This window comes from Zootermopsis nevadensis, unplaced genomic scaffold, assembly GCF_977971745.1.
Source record: "Zootermopsis nevadensis isolate Lab colony 2312 unplaced genomic scaffold, Znev_1.0 Znev_ptg000061l, whole genome shotgun sequence".
Taxonomy (NCBI): Eukaryota; Metazoa; Arthropoda; class Insecta; order Blattodea; family Termopsidae; genus Zootermopsis; species Zootermopsis nevadensis.
Genome location: NW_028259192.1, coordinates 4997218 through 5014487, shown reverse-complemented (window position 1 = coordinate 5014487; position 17270 = coordinate 4997218). Strand labels below are relative to the sequence as shown.

The 17270-nt window shown below is 42.2% G+C and overlaps 1 protein-coding gene across 2 annotated transcripts in view; it reads right to left on the bottom strand.

The window, feature by feature from the left end:
* LOC110834305 (uncharacterized) overlaps positions 1–17270 on the bottom strand; it is a 90895-nt gene that overhangs the window by 55235 nt on the left and 18390 nt on the right. For both annotated transcript variants that reach the window (XR_002544552.2, XM_022073309.2), the window contains exon 2: positions 10887–10972. Coding sequence is in view for 1 of the 2 variants with exons in the window: in XM_022073309.2 (XP_021929001.1) it covers positions 10887–10953 (67 nt within the window). In the remaining variant the exon portion in view is untranslated. The remainder of the gene's footprint in view (positions 1–10886; positions 10973–17270) is intronic.

Genomic DNA, 17270 nt, shown 5'->3' with positions numbered 1-17270 from the left:
CAGTAGTACCAACGCAATAAAAACAGTAGCTTCAAGATACCGGGAACTGGAAATGACGTTCTTTAGAAGTTTTCCCTGATGACGAATGGAAAGCCTTCTTCTTCCAATTTTATTTTTTATCCAGCGAAGAAAGGACGAGATGCCGACAGTCAGACGCAGGGAACGTTGACATTTTTCAAGAACGAGGGTTCCAACCAAAGAACACCATAAAAAGGCGAGGCGGAAAGTACTAAAAGATACTACATACAGAGAGAGGGGAAACGGAGAAGGGTGAGTTCGGGTGGAAAACAGACGGAATTACCGAACCAAACCATAAACGTGTTTCTTAACGTTTCCACTTCGGTGACGGGATTTGGACTCCTCGTGAGTCGTCTGGTCGAGGGGGGCTTAGTGCCAATATCAGGAAAAGGATTACAGTCATACGTGCACCTTCTTTACACCTCATCACGAGAAATACCGAACTGCGGTTAAAGGGTAGTTTTGTGGTAATGCGTCTCAAACTTCACAGAATAAGAACATGCACCCTCAGGTGTACCAAACTATGTTCCATCCAAAATGGTCCTGCAGATCGGACGATATTTAACTTCATAAAATTTTAATTCTGAATCTTCAACAAGACTGTCGTTTTCTTAGAAGCTCTAAATGTACAGTTAAAAGAAAAGAACGCCTATGCATATATTCCGGGGCGGATATTTTTCCAGACCACAAGATGCATTTGGATAAAATATGCGTATGAAGTGATACAGACCTACGGCAGACCAAATGAATTTTGAATTTTATTTTCATACATTACAACTTCTACCGTAGGTCTATTGTACGCAACGGACTGGATCGAGTTTTGGGTTTGAAATTTATTACGGATTCTGTGTCAGACCCCTGATTCAAATGCGGACATCTATATAACAGGCGGTAGGCGTTTTATATGAACATGACGTCACTGGAGACTTTTCAGGAAAAAAAAAGTGGTCACAGGCTGTGATCAGCAAAGAACACGCCGACTCTGGGAGCTTTAACTGGTGAGTTGAACGTTAAAACGCCTGTCAGTATGCAATACTGCAGCAGTTAATAGTGTCCGAAACACTTTACGCTGTGATAGATCTTTTAAGAACGGCGCAAAATGTATTATGAAATTTTTATTGAGGTGTAAAATATCAATAAAACACCAAAGCTATTATTTTAACCGCACGAATCACACAATCGAGCCTTCAAAGTTCCACTGCAACATCTTACAAACATATGGAGGGCAATTCAGCTGAGAAAAAAAAAGTTTTGCTCCTACATATTCCTGGCTTCGACGCTAGATGGGCGCTTTACCCCGGGTAAAGGACCCCTGGTACCCACTCGATATGAGGTTGGGTGGAGGTCCCGAGTTAGTATTGACGCAAAGGCTAGAATAAAAACCATCTACCCTTGCCGGGAATCAAACCCCGATCGTACAGTTCGTAGTCAAACACTATACAGAGACGGGGTTGAGTTATCGGCTGTACTTCGTACTAACATCGAAAGCCAAGCGTCACGCCAACGAGTGAGTGAAACTCTCGTATGGCCGTTCGTTTGACAACGAACTAATCTGTGCTGACAGTTGCAAGTAACCACTGTAGTTGAGTCGACAACTTCCAGTGACGGTGCAACTAGAAACAAAGTACGACCGGCCTTCCGTAGCGACTAAGCCCCGTTCCACGTTCTGCTTCGTCACGGCCTCTGTCACGCGCAAAACACAGCAGATGAACGAGGCCTTAAAAAAAAGCCACAGGCAGGCAGACATAAGAGATGACGACTCAGACTTCTAAACAGAAGCGAGAGCGAGAGAGATAAATTGGTGTGCTGACATGTCAACTTATCGCCATCATACGTATCCCAGTCTCTTTCAGCCCCCCCCCCCCCAACGGCTCCTCTTACCGTGGAAGGGCCCAGTGGGGGGGGGGGGGGGGGGTTCCCGTTAAAGGCATTGTTCGAACAGAGTTCCGAAGCTGCGAAACGGAAATAAAAAAGGGTTGTTATAAAACGTTTGAATTTAATATAGAGCATGTGTGTCCTCAGTGGCCACGCGGTCTGAGGCGTGGGCCTTCTGCCGCTTGGTAGCTGGGACCGTGGGTTCGAATCCCACTCAAGACATGAATGTTTGCTCGCGTTTTTCTGTGTTGTCTTGTCCTGTGTACAGGTAGAGGCTTTAGGACGGGCCGATCCCTCGTCCAAGGAGTCCTACCGAATGTCTAATAGATCAAAGCCAACGAAAGGTTGCGACTCGCAGTGCTCAGGAACTTGAAGAACGGGTCGTTCCCAGTATCCCAGTGTGGTAAGATGAATGCACATCTTGAACAGTAGAAAGATCTACTCCTGGAACGACAAACGGTAGCTGACGAATCTGACACCGAGTATTTTTAATATTTCCCCCAGTATTCAAACACCTGCAAGGCAGTAGCAAGTAACAGGCTGATGAGATAGCGGGGAGTGTTCGAGGAACACAATCCACAGATAATTCATTCCAGGAATGCAACTTCCGCCATCTCCAACTTTATCTGTTGTAACTAAAGAATGAAAGGGCGTGATCATGTTTCGAAGAGCCTACACACGTTTTCCCAAATGCGTCTTAGCTGTTTTGCATCGCGGCAGGACCACTGATTTATGCAACTATCGGAGGAGAAAAAGTGCCAAAGATGCGCCCATTACTTTGCCATTACGTCTCCATCTCAGTCTGTCGAGAGCCTATAAACAAATTACAAAATCTGATACCGATAAGTTATAATGTTTTGCCGACATATTCAAATTTAGATTAACATCAGACAGCAGCACCTGTTAGTAACAGAGCGAAGGCGCCAGAATTGTTAGGATATGGTTCTGGTAATTCGATTCCTACGTCACGGAAATTATCGATGTCTGATGGCAATTTATTGATAACATGTCGTTTAGCACGGTGCTTTGGAATAAATTATGTTAAAGTTGGGTATGGATTCCGAATATACTGTGTTTAAGATAAGAGACGTATCATTTATAAAAGCCAGTATTCAGTACTACGTTAAAGTTATGTCCACGTACTTTGAGGGACAAGGCTCTACATCCGATGTTACTTATTCAGAACAGAAATATATCAAAGTTCTTTCCGTCATCAATTTTACATTAGTCTAACCGATTGTTTCTGTTTCTTATCGATCGTATTCAGCGGTTTCCACAGTCTGGTAGAACACCTCCCGCGACGAAACATAACTGCCACTACGTAGCGCCATCTTCATCAAAAAATGTCCTCTCAGAAACCTCACGCCGTACGAAACAAGACCTTATGACGTAAATACTGGCTGTAGAGTACAATAAATTAAGATCAAAATATTTTGTCTCGGTTTTACGTCGTTTTCGAAATCAAACAACATTTTGGTTGACAACCACATGCAGTCCTAGGTGTAGACATGGGAATAAAATAAATTAAACTCGAGATTGTCGCCGTCACTGTCGAAATTTTTTCCACTGGAAGCTGAAGACGAGTAACAACCGAAGTCAAAGTGCGCCAACATAAATCAAACAAGGAAACCGAGGTTTAGTACCCAGCCATGTGCCAACAGCGCTCCAGTCGCCACTTAATGAGCTACATATGTGCGCCCTGTCGACAACTTCACACATCACTCTTACCAACTTCCGTTGTTCTTTACGTTTCAGCTTACAAACTTTGCCAGAGAATAATGTTCAGTCGTAATAAAAAAACAAAAGTTACATAATTCTTTTTGGTCTATTTACGAACCAGGCAGTTCTGATTTCAGCTAAAAAAAGATAAAGCGATAAACAGCAGCTGCTTTCTCAAAGGATTCATTTGATGGTTAGTCACACCTATTCCGGCCCACTGTCCTTGTTAGTGAGGTTATGGTGCCGTAAAGTCCTGTCTTCTCCTAATAAAATTCAAATCATCTGGGCCATGTGACTATTCTACCAGTAACGACAGTTCCACAACACGCTTCACACAACAGAACTAAACACGTAAAATGCAATTTTAACCAGTTCCAAACAGCCCATCACAGGTGTTGTAAGCCATTTCGTTAAGGCTTACGTTCCCCGACTGTCTGCGCAGGCCCGAATACAAAAGACACTAAAAATGATCTTGAAGGGGGGGGGGGGGGGGGGAAAGGATTGAATGACTTTCCAAGCGATGATGTTAGCCAAACCTCGAATGCTGACACGCTACTTGCTTACGTGCTGGCTTCTGACGTAGCGCGCTGTACCACATCTCCCACAATATTAATTGCGAAACCTTTGTTGTGCGCTTGTGAATCGCGGAAGACGAAATGCGTGCTACATTGGAAACCGGACTTAGAATAAGGTTCAATGGCTCTTATAAACACTGTAATGAACTTTCAGGTTGAATGAAAGGCAAGGAACGTACTGACGAGGTGAGCGACTATCAGGTTCTCAAGAACTCTGGTGTTAGTTACAGATCATTGAACTGTATAATTAATAATCTTGTGGTTTGACTGGCGTCTAAGGGAGCCCTTACATTAAAAACAGGCGTCCCTAAGTCCTTATGAAACTTCTCGTTTAATTGGGATTCTCCGATGCACGAAGTGTTACGAAGAACGCTGAGAGACTGCGTACTAAATATGTAGCGAGCTCTGAATTTACTCTGATACTCTGCCGCAGGTTTTGTGAACGTTAAACCTGGGAATTAGATTTTACAAATGCAAACATTTCATTACCTCACTTGACGGCAAGACAGAGACACGAATTCTCTCGTGCTAACCTGTAACGTCCTCTTTAAACGATGTTTCTTAGGCCCATTTTCCTTTCACGTATATTTTACGTACTACATGCCTTCTCGAAGCAGAACTTACGCACTCTAGAAGCTGAAGTCTCAGAGACCACGATACAGGAATTCAGAAACAGAAGTCTTGGGAACTTGACAACCCTTAGAACAAGTTTTATCCGAGTACTATAATTTTTATGGTTACTCTTATAACCTATATTATCATTACAATCACCAGTACCTAAGGATTAGGCTTTGGGACCTGAACCAGTTCAGAAGTACTTCTCAGATTATGAATTACTTTCGACATCTTGGACGAGTGATCAGAACTCGCAAGACATAGGACAGCTCAACAAAACAAAGAAAGACGAGGCCAAGTATCCATGCCTTAAGCAGGGTTCAAACCTGGGAACATAGATGTCAAAGCGGCCAAGACCCACGCCCAGACAAGAGGCATTATTATATTATTATTAGGTTTAAAATAAAAATATTCCAGTTAAATAACAAAAACGTGTCCGAGTACTTGGTAGTATAGACCTTTGTGGACTAAAGCAGTGGTATTCAACCCTTTTCGTTCGCGTACCCCCAGATATAATTTCTCTTCAACTTTGTACCCCCAAAGTTGTTGGTGTTTAATTCAAGTTATACATAGTATATAATCTACATCTAAAATAAATTAAATAAATTGCATTACTGATTATTCAGTGTTTATCATAAAATAATATATATATTTTAAATTTCACGTACCCCCTAAGATAGCTTCGCGTACCCCTGGGGGTACGCGTACCCCAGGTTGAATACCACTGGTATAGACCTTTGTGGACTTAAGAACCAGCGGAAAATTCGGTTCCATTCTTCTAACTCCAAACGTTATTGAACTATTACAAAATGAAGACGACGATACACCAGTATAAGACATAATACCAGACACTTATCAATGTTCTAACTGCTTACTTCATACACGAATTCATTCATTTCTAATTAGCTAAAAGCGACACTTCATCATCATTCAATCCATCAAAATGTCATGGTTCAAAGGTGTAACCCCCAAAGGAGACACGGACATTCGGTTAGGCCTTCGCTCCCTTGGGACCGATTACAAGACCCATCACCAAATTGCATGTTTCAAGGTCACGACAAAACTATGCTCGGTTGCAACACGAACACCGGAGCCCCGGCGAGTGACGCCATCGCAGAATTCGCTGCGTAGCAAACCTATCTGTAACTGTGAACCGTGGCTGTGAAACATGCGATCTGACGGCTACTGTAGCAGCTGATAGTCGAGTGCTGTCTGAACAATGGCCGTTGATATGACACGTATTCCCAAGTTTGTACTTAGTGACAGCAGAAGGTGTTGTTATTTCTAGGTGCATGATGTAACCGTACGCCATGTCCTACAAGTTTTACGTTTTATTTCGGAGCAATATCATTCTCGTGTGGTGAAAACTTAATTAAATAACAGACAAAATGGCGCTCCGTCATGGAAAACTTGTCCTCGTAGTTCTTTATTGCACAGTCAACGAAAAATAATAATCACTCACTTTAAAAATTCGCTTTTATCCAAGCCTCGGACTCTTACTTTTATTAATAAACCTCGTAATGTTTAATTTTTAATGTTCTATTACGAATGGCGATCAACAAAACGTTACTCTTCGATAAATGTGAATCATCAGGGAAGACGCAACTTCAGAGTCCGGTTCAACACTCCATTGGGTAATTCAAACAGCGTGTACCCACTTATTTAATCCCACTGACGAAGAAGTTAACAATTCCCAGCGAAGTGAATTATTTCTGTCACCGTCTCTGTAAAACCTCATTGTTCCTCTTGGGTCAATTATACAATTTAATGCGCATTTCATGTCCTGATCATTTAATCAATCAACATTTAATAAGACTAACAATATTCTGTAAAAAAAAAAGTACGAATTATCAAAATCCTTATCATTCTCCAGCTTCCGGCCTCTTAGTTTGGAATATTTCTCCTCAGAAGTCCTCTCACGACACCCTCAATATACGTTCCTCCTTTAAAGCAAGAAACAAAGTTTCATACCCACACAAAACACCAGATAAATTCATACCTCTGCGAATTTTAATCTTCACGTTTTTAAACACTGGACGACAACGTATAAGATTCTCAATTGGCTGCCAGTAGTATCAAAATTCAATCTCCTCTTGCCTTCTTTGTGCATACGAACACTTAACTGTGCCACGTTTTTACAATTTACTATCCATCAAAATATTACGACTTTGTTGTCAGAATTCTGGTGACGAGATGTAATTAATTTTCTCTGTATTTATTTCTCCGGCCAGCCTTCGTCTAAAAGTGTTTCTTTGTATTTCTTTGTGTTATTTATGTTCTCGCCCATTAAATTAAATCCATTCTGCCGTTCTCGAACTGTTACATGCGGACAGACGGACGGAAAGAAGGTAAAAGGTGCAATTGTGGAAATTTTAGTTGCGAATTCGCACACAAACGAGACGCATAGCTATTAGCCGTTTCTTTATCACCTCTTGGAGGGAGATCTCCCGAGCTCTTTCTCTGGTTTGATGAGATTTCGTATTAAAAATCCCTGCCGTAAGGTAGTGATAATATATTCATTCAAGAGTTATGCCAACGTTTCGGAGAAACATAATGTCTCCAGTTTCAGGGCTGGTGTTCTGAAGATGGAGCCAATATGTTTCTCGGTTGGTATTTACCTACAAATCCATACGGAGGGGGGTCAGAACCCAGAAGACCAACAGCTGCATCTTTACATCCGTGATAACCTCATAAACAGAGAACTAATCTAAATATCGACGCTTCAGAATTTCTCAAAGGGTTTGTCAGCCCTTTACTTAGCCAGGCAAAAGGGTTCCCTGCTTCAAGGTCTATCTTTAAGAGCCATTATTTCCTTTCTGGAGTAAAATGAGAATTTCTGGAGACGTATTCTGCGTACTGAAATTCAACAAAACTGTGTAATTTTACATGTACAATATAACAGTTCATACATGACAAGCCAGAAAACCTAATAGGATTCGATTTAACCACCCCTTTGCTCCAAATAAGTTGTCCTCTTTCAAGCATTTTCGATACGGTTACAGAATGATCGACTTAAGTGTTACTGATGGTTGCAATTAAATACAATTCGACTGGATTAATTAATAAACACACGAGCCCACGGAGGTCGCGTCATGTTGTAACCTGTTCGCGCCAGACCCGTCAGTTGTCTTCAAACAGTTGAAGTGCGAGGATGTCTTTTTTCACAAGTGCAAAGAGAGTTCATTTTCGAACACTACCTGGTATATTTCCCGAATCTCCTACGCCAAACATAATCTTCTGATGAACTGTTTCGGTCGGCCTTAGGTGTCAAATGACGATAGTTTCGTCGACATCCGTCAAACTTTCTTGCGCTCTCCACGAACGTCATTGAAATAAAAAACTCTTCAGACTGGGTTATCCCACAAACATGTACATAAAGCAAGTAGAATATGTATCAGGATTGGATTGCGTGACTTTAAGATAACTTGTATTAAAAGATACGAATGGTATTTATGGATTATTGAAGTAAAGCATCAGTACAACAGGAAAATGAAGCCAAATTCGTAGTCCGACACTAAGTTTCAGTACAAGACATCATAAAATCCTAAATCAATCCGACAAAGAAATTGGGAATTTAGGACGCAATACAGACTTGGCATGCAAGAGTAGAATTCTTGACAAGTTAACAATCGCTCAGTTACTCAATAAATTACCCGAATTTTGTGGTATACGAATTTCATAACCGCATTTTCAAAATCCCCACCACTTACCCCTATTCTGCATCCAGTCCACACATTCATACCCTATTTTTTTTTACTAATCGTTTAAACGTTCCACCCTCACGTTTCCCCGAGTCCTTCAACCGATATCTTCACTTCAGATATCCCGACTGCTTCTTAATTTCACACTTTCTCCACCAGGATGATTCGATAGAAGCTACATTTCACGTTCGTTTTTAAGTTTACCAATTTCAATATTTTTCTTACGATATTCCCGTCCATCTGCAAACCAGATGTTTCTTTCATATCTCGCCTTGATGCCTTCAAATTTCCTCAACGTTCCATCAACATTAAGAACTTCGACAAACACGCTATATAAACATTACTAACTAGAAGTGACAAGGTGACCCAGGAACACGTCAGTTCGGCCAGACCCGTCTCGGACAGCAAATTCTCTGATCAGTCCGCCAACAATTTCATCTCAGCAACCAGTCACCAGATTTCGATTAAATTTAACACAGAAATCTACACTAAAAGCAGTCATGTGAATTTAAATCCTTAAAGTTACTGACTATTCCATGAAATAAACTATTCAAAAGTTCCCCCTTGTCACGACACCAGACAGATCGTCGCTGACAACTAAGGGAAGCCACTGGACACAGTCCTCAGCCATTTCCTTCACTCGCTCGTAACAAATTTAATTCTTTCCAAATACATTTCGGAATCTTCGGTCCACGCGTTTTACAAACTAAATAAGACACATATTTGTTTCGGCCATTTGTAAAACGCGCCCAACCCATTCCAAACTGCGCAACTGTAATTACATTCGTTTAACGTCCAATAATAAAATGTTTCCCACTGCCTGGTTCATTCAATTAACGACGGATTAGGTACAACGCAGCGCCAATAAATTACGATTACGCCTACTTGAATGACAAATCTCTAAAAAAAAAAAAAACGTAATATTGTACAGAAGTTTGATTTTACGACGACACGGAAAGGGGACACCGATAAAAGAACACGGAGTGCAAACATTTTAAGCAGATGCAAATAATTGTACTTTTCCTGCCCATTGTAGTCTGAAACAAACATGACTCACTCTAAACATGCATAATGTAACGACAGGGCTGCCAACCTGCTGAGAGGAAGATTAAGCTAGTAAATCAATGGTAGACATTTCGAAGCACAGATAAGACGCACAAGAGCTCCATGACACATCCCTAATGACTGCATTGGTATTCACTGAAACAGTAAAACATCGCAATGCGTCAGAGACTCTCTGCAAGCCTCGCTCTGATAGCATCACACTTCAGTGCGGCAACCTCCAGCTGTTTTCGTTAGAAACACAAAGAAGAGGAAATCAGAGCAAAAGTGTAATCGACCGTCCCTCCAACTCTGATATTTCTTTTTCATGATTCTGAAGGAGGAAGAGACTTTCATCTTGGAAGCTTTGTCATCAACTGTGCGTGTCTGTCCCCTGACAAAGACAGTCCGAGTCGTGTATTCGTAACGCCATGCCACTTAAGGCCTTCGCATCAACAACATATAAGTCGTAAAATCTGATGTTTTCACAGCGGTGAGAAAGAAAATTTCTGTCTTCTGGGTTGCTGCGCTGTGTAGTCTGGTCGATGTTAACCAACGTTTCAGAGGTCATACTGCCTCCGTCATCAGGGCGATGAGTATGAAGATTTCTGTCTTCTGGGTTGTTGCGCTGTGTAGTCTGGTCGATGTTAACCAACGTTTCGGAGGTCATACTGCCTCCATCATCAGGACGATGAGTATGAATATTTCTGTCTTCTGAGTTGTTGCGCTGTGTAGTCTGGTCGATGTTTACCAACGTTTCAGAGGTCATACTGCCTGAATTCATCGCCCTGATGACGGAGGCAGTATGACCTCTGAAGCGTTGGTAAACATCGACCAGACTATACAGCGCAACAACCCAGAAGACAGAAATCTTCATACTAAGAATCGCCCTGATGATGGAGGCAGTATGACCTCCGAAACGTTGGTAAACATCTACCATTCTACACGGCGCAACAACTCAGAAGACAATCTTCAGCATTTAAGTCGCTTCACAACCCTGTAGATAGACGCAGTAAGCTCCTCTGAAAGGTTAGTATTACTGACATGATGAAACAATGTAATAACTCAGAAGACCACGAACTGAAAAAAAAAAAACTTTTCCCTCAAGAGATCATCATCATCATCAAAGGCCAAACATTGTTTCTATGAATTTAAAATCAACCACTGCGTGTTTTCCGTGTTCAGTTTCAAGACCCGTATTTTACGAGACACGTCTCGTAGGGTGTGAGAGACAGCGCCATGCTTTTCCAGTGACAAATCCAAAGTTCTCACTGTGTCCACATTGCACTAGCAGGAAACAACCACCTCAGGCGTTAATTGTGAATGAGTCACTTGCACTCACCATGGACGGCCACGACGAGCGAGCATAGGACGCCCCACCAGGATCCAATCACAGCCCCTCTCCTCATGGCGGGGCCCTCAGAGGCTCTGTCAACACAAAACAATATTGCAATCTCCTGAATGATATGAATGACATGAAGTGGTTAGGGGCTCTGAAAGTAACGTACACAGCGCTCACAGAAATCAATACCACACAAGTAACTGAATCATTAGTCATTTCGTTATCTTATAACTTTGTAGAACAAATTCGGATAGGTCAGACAGGATGACTTGTTACTAGGGACGGGCGTCAAGGAAAACGAGTCGATATCCATTTTCAAGCACAACGCAAAACCAGAGGACATCAGGTCTCCGGACGAGATTGGAATAATTTACATCCAGAATACGAGTCAGGTGTGTAAACTGTTGGACCACCCTGCTTCATGTACATGAGTGTGTAACCACAAGAAAGAAAATGAACTCAAATCTAATATTTAAATCCAACCCTGCATAGGAGTGAGGCAAGTTTTTGAACGATATGTCGTATCAAATAAACTTTATAGCTCGGTTCTAACCAAACTCCCTGGTAGCATAACCCGCAGGTCCAAACACCGACAACCAATTTCTGTTCGGACATGTTAATTTTAGAAACACGAGGTAATGGAACGAACCTCTCTTTCAACCTTAGTTCTTAGTCAGTCCTTGTCTAATTTATTATTTATCAGGTACGTCAAACTCTCAGCTCCCTTCAATGTTTTATTCGGCTCGACTCACTTCTCGAGATATACACGCTGTGCCGATGTACCTTAAGGCAATGTCCTAGGTAAGCGATAAGAAGCGAGCTGTGCGAGCTGCATAAGCAGCATGGGGTGTCATATGACATAAGGGAATCGCTTGTTGTGTCCTACGTGAGAGAAACACACGGCCTTCCTGCGCATGCGCCTTCCCTGTACTGCACAGTCAGAGCTTCCTTGCGCATGCGCCTTACTGGCCAGCGCAGCGACCTGCGCGAAAATATCAAAATATTTGATCTCGGCTTTGGCCGGCGACCGCTTCGCTGTAACATAGGACAGCGCCACACAAACAGCCAGTTTGATATTTCTGCTTCACCCACGCAACTCGCACCGCTCACACTTAATCGCTCACGTAGGACACCGGGTAAGAGCTGTTCCGTTTGGTAATGTAACGAGGAGTACCTCCGACACTGCTCTGGACTTTATTCCCTTCAGATGGCCGTCTTCTGTTCTGTGCCGTCATATAATCTGGTACAACAACGTTACAAACCAACGATCGCCCTCATGATGGAGGCTGCAAGGGGCCCCGAAACGTTGGTAAACTTCTGTCAGACTACAGAAGACAGATATCTTCGGAATTGCAACTGTGAGAACTTCAAATCCAAATTATTATTCCTTGATTTTACAGTTCCCATTATTGAAAGCTACCAATGATCTTTCGGTGATCAGCATTTCACTGCGCGTAAGAGCTGATTTCTTTGCTAACAAAGTTTCAGAAACGACGTCCGCAAACACTTACGCACATTGTAACCTTCCTGAAATGGAAGTAGAGGGTTGGTCGTTTATAATGTAAGAGGAACCATCCATTATGCAATCCAACAGCTCAGTTCAGCCCTAGTACGGCAGGGTCCACTTGTTTGGCCGCCGAGGTCACCCGACCTAATTCCTTCGGACAACTGTCTTTGGGGGCATCTAAAGTCCCTTGGGCATACAGCGACATCTACGCAAACACTGATGCAACATGTAATATGTATGTACTTTAATGATCCTTGGCCATGTTCCGAACACTTTTACACGAATCTCACATAACCATTTTACTTTAAAGCTTAATTTATTTATAAATCAACCGTGTTTTAACTGGCTACATAATTACATTTAAGTGGAACGCACGAAAACATTGAAGATGGTCGAATGACCAAAACGCGTTTGCCTCTCGCAAAAGAACAAATGTTAGCGAAATGCCAAAGATAGTTGGTTAATGTACCATGCATTATCTACTAACAATTGTTTCAGCCGTCCGGGTATTTTATTTACATCGTGTTCTGTCCGACGACAGGTCCATATGAACAGGATCCTTCCATCCTTTTCTCGGACTGGGACCTGTTCATATACGTTCTTGGCAGATGATCCAGAAGTGGTTTGCCATTGCCTTCTTCTGTGTGTGAATGGGATGCCACGGAGAAACCGGGGAAGCCCCCGGAGGAAAACTCCGTGTTGCCTAGACCACGGCCTTGCCCAACACAAGTTATAAATTCGGGCACCGCCAGGAATCGAACCCGAGACCCCAGGATTACAAGGCCAGCGTTCTAACCGCTAGACCACCTCATCTTATTATTATTTAGTGTTCTGTTTGACGACAGGTCCATATGAACAGGATCCTTCCATCCTTTTCTCGGACTGGGACCTGTTCATATACGTTCTTGGCAGATGATCCAGAAGTGGTTTGCCATTGCCTTCTTCTTTGTGTGAATGGAGAAACCGGGGAAGCCCCGGAGGAAAACTCCGTGTTGCCTAGACCACGGCCTTGCCCAACACAAGTTATAAATTCGGGCACCGCCTGGAATCGAACCCGAGACCCCAGCATTACAAGGCCAGCGTTCTAACCGCTAGACCACCGTGGTACCAATTAATAAATACGTCTGGCTGCTGGACTCTTCTTATACTGGACACAACGCTCCGAGAAGCAGAGGCTTGTTAAGAGTTAAGAATGTTCAGCCACCCGGGTTTCAATTAAGGGAAGTTTTACGCATCGCCCTGCAAACATTCACTTAATGAGCTGGCCTGCTGTCTGACCCAACCATTCATCTGTCTCCAATCATAAGGTTCCAATTTAGCGTCGTGTAACTACCAAGAAACAGACGTTTGTGGGAGTCAAGCGGAAGTGGGATCGATGTACAGTCAAAAACAAAAGGGACTACTTTTATTCACCAGTCCTTCTTTCGTGAGTAAATACCAATTCGATGAAACAATTTTCTGACGTCAAAAACCATTTATAAAGTGATTCAAAATTCCTCTTTCGACTCAACACGAGCCAATCCACTTCTTGTCCGCCTCGTCACCATCTGCAAGAAGGGTTCAGAGGATCCTGAATAAGACGTCTGTCAAACGGGTCTTTTGTACAAAATGCTCTATTATCCTGAAGCACTGAGCTTGTATGTCTCATTTCAACAATTAAAAAAGAATTTTTATTGTAGAAACGTAAATTTAATTTCATCCACATTTTACATCTCCAAACATACTCGTCGCAAGATATCTCCGAGCTTCGTTGACCGTTACAATTACAGACGTCGGGACCATCCAACCGTGTTGGGGCGGGGGGGGGGGGTATCGCATAAGTCGTTTTGATCCCCCCTTGCCACAGCCATCTTCCCTTCATCCCTTACTTATTGCTGATCGACTAGCAGATATTTTGAGTTCAAGAGTCGTGCCACTAGTTTTGTTATACTTTTGTGACAACTGAGAATTTCTTTCTTTATTGTCTCCTGGGATTCTAATTCGGTGTCATAAATTCTGGGTCTCATAGGAATTTAGGGTAACGATGCGGCTGACCACTGCTCGACAGATAGGGGCGAGAGGGAGACTGAGCAACGTACGATATTTCCTATGACGTGTCATTGTCTCACAACGGAATGACGTCACTATGAACAAACGCCGGTAAACACGTATTGGAAGAAAGTGTCGTGAAGTGACCCCTAACTGACCCTAACTTTGACAACAACAGTACCTACCTCACCGGAAAAGTTGTAAAACCCAGCGCAGACGACGAAATCATTATTTTTCGTCATACAATGGACTTTTTCCAGAAACCGATTTCCAGCACTGAATCACCTGTTCGATCCTCATCGTCGTCTACAGACCCGGCCAAGCTTCTCTAAACTATTGAGAAATTATATTTTTATCAGTCCCTAACAGTAGTCACAAAATAGTAATATTAGCTCTACCCTACTACCCTTATTTACTTTGGGTTCTAAGCAATACCGACTTGTAACACCGCCTTCATCACAACCATTAAAAAGACACACGATCTTCTGGTTCAGAAGTCGTGGGACAGAATGGGACATTTTACATAAAATTACTGTACACATTATAATATTGTCTCTTTAACTGAAAAATATGAACAATAATATACACAACTGTGGTGTGGTTGTGTGTATTTCAAGGCCTGTAACTTCACTCTCTCTCTTTCTCTCTCTCGACGAAATTTACAGACCTTAACATTTCCCTGGTTTATGCCACGTTTCATTATCTGGTGTTCTGTCTGACGACAGGTCCATATGAACAGGATCCTTCCATCCTTTTCTCGGATTGGGACCTGTTCATATACGTTCTTGGCAGATGATCCAGAAGTGGTTTGCCATTGCCTTCTTCTGTGTGTGAATGGAGTAATTGTTGGGATGCCACGTAGGTTTTGAAAAATCACGTGAAGTTCGATTTCTGCTTCGCGTGATAGCAGACGGATGAGGACTAAAATGGAATTAGCTTCACAACTTGTACTGTATGCTCTGTACCAAATAAAATGTTACAAATAAATACAAACAACAAGTGGTACAGAGGAGTACGCGTCAATTATAGGGTGAATTTTACAGGAAAACGTTCAATATTATCGATTGAAAACACAAAAATACAGCCCACAACATTTTAAACCTAGGTCTACGAAAATGTTAAATTTGTTGTTAAAATATAAAAATGCTTACGAGATAAAAATTAATGAGTGCAATGCTCTTATACCAAAAGAACGCCCTGTCGAGTACGAGTTTGCGTGTTCAAAGCAGTACTACAGGCACTAAATTTCCCCAGAACTTGAGAAGATACACAATCTTTTGACTCAAACAAACCCAAAGTCACGTCTAAAAGCATACCTCAAGATTAAAAGCAAGGAACCTCGGAATTCGAAGCAAACATTTATTGAAAATGCCTAGTCAACATGAACTGGCATGTAAGCTCATCCAGTCTCCGAGGCCATATGTTGATAATCTGTGTATTAGCGCGTACTCGAGCCGTATAAATCCAGCAGTGGCTGATCTACAGTACTTGATCGCCCGAGGCATCATAAATCATTCTAACTGGCTTACTTCATTGTGCCATTGTCAGTCAACCAACCGTGTCTTGCATTAAATAAAGCTGGTCGGAATCCCATGGGAGCGCAGTGCTGTAACCCATATTCTGTCGTAAAAGGACCTCCGGGCGTTGAACACACAGTCCTTGAAAGCTTGCTCTCGACAGTACAATGCACAAACCTTACTCCATAGTACCTCAGTCAAATTTATGGAACTCCTGAGCGACTGGATGTGTCCTTGAAGTCCTGCATACTTTTCCATTAAACATAATACAAATCTTGGTAATGTTAAAGTCATATTGAGGAAATGTCCGCCATGTTGTTATTACGAATTGCAGGAAACTGAACAATACAATGCTGGGGGGGGGGGGGGGGCTACAAAGGCACGATACCCTTTAGTAAAGCCAGTCAGTTGATTCAGAAGTTAAATGGGGGTACAGACAAAGATCTCATGAAGCTAGTACTTCCCTTTGGAGAGAAATATTATTTAAAAACAGTCTTCTTCGTATTATTAAATATGTGGAGTCATGAACTTGTATCATGTATAGCAGTGGTATTCAACCTGGGGTACGCGTACCCCCGGGGGTACGCGAAGACATCTTAGAGGATACGTGAAATTTAAAAAATATTTATATTATTTTATGATAAACACTGAATAATCATTAATGTAATTTATTTAATTTATTTTAGATGTAGATTATATACTATGTATAACTCGAATAATACACCAACAACTTTGGGGGTACAAAGTTGAAGAGAAATTATATCTGGGGGGTACGCGAACAAAAAAGGTTGAATACCACTGATGTATAGGATATCGCTCTGAAAAAGGTCTGGACTCCTCTACTCAGTCAATAATGTGACTACGGTCTGGACGACCGGGATTCGATCCCAGACAAGAACAGAGGACTTTCCTCTAGCCTCTGCGTCGAGACCGATTCTGTGGCCCACCCAGCCTCTTATCTAATGGGTACTGGGGTCCTTTCCCGGGGGTAAAGCCGGCCGGGGCGTGATGCTGACCACTCACCCCCATCTAGTGCCGATGTCAAGGAAGAGAGGAGCTATACCTCCACTCACCCCAAACGCCTACATGGCGTATAGTGGGACAGCATAACTCATTGATCTCATTAATTCTTATCATTTTCTTCAAAAAAATTGTTGGTATTTCATACACTTAAGATTCTGAGCGATTTATTTAATCGTACTGAAAGGAAAACAAACGAAACAAAACCAGTTACTTTGCAGACAAAATACACTGCTGCAAACCCATCCAAAATTCTGAAATAATTCTGCCTCGTGTTTCTTTAGAGATTCTCAAATACCAAGAAGTGTTTCA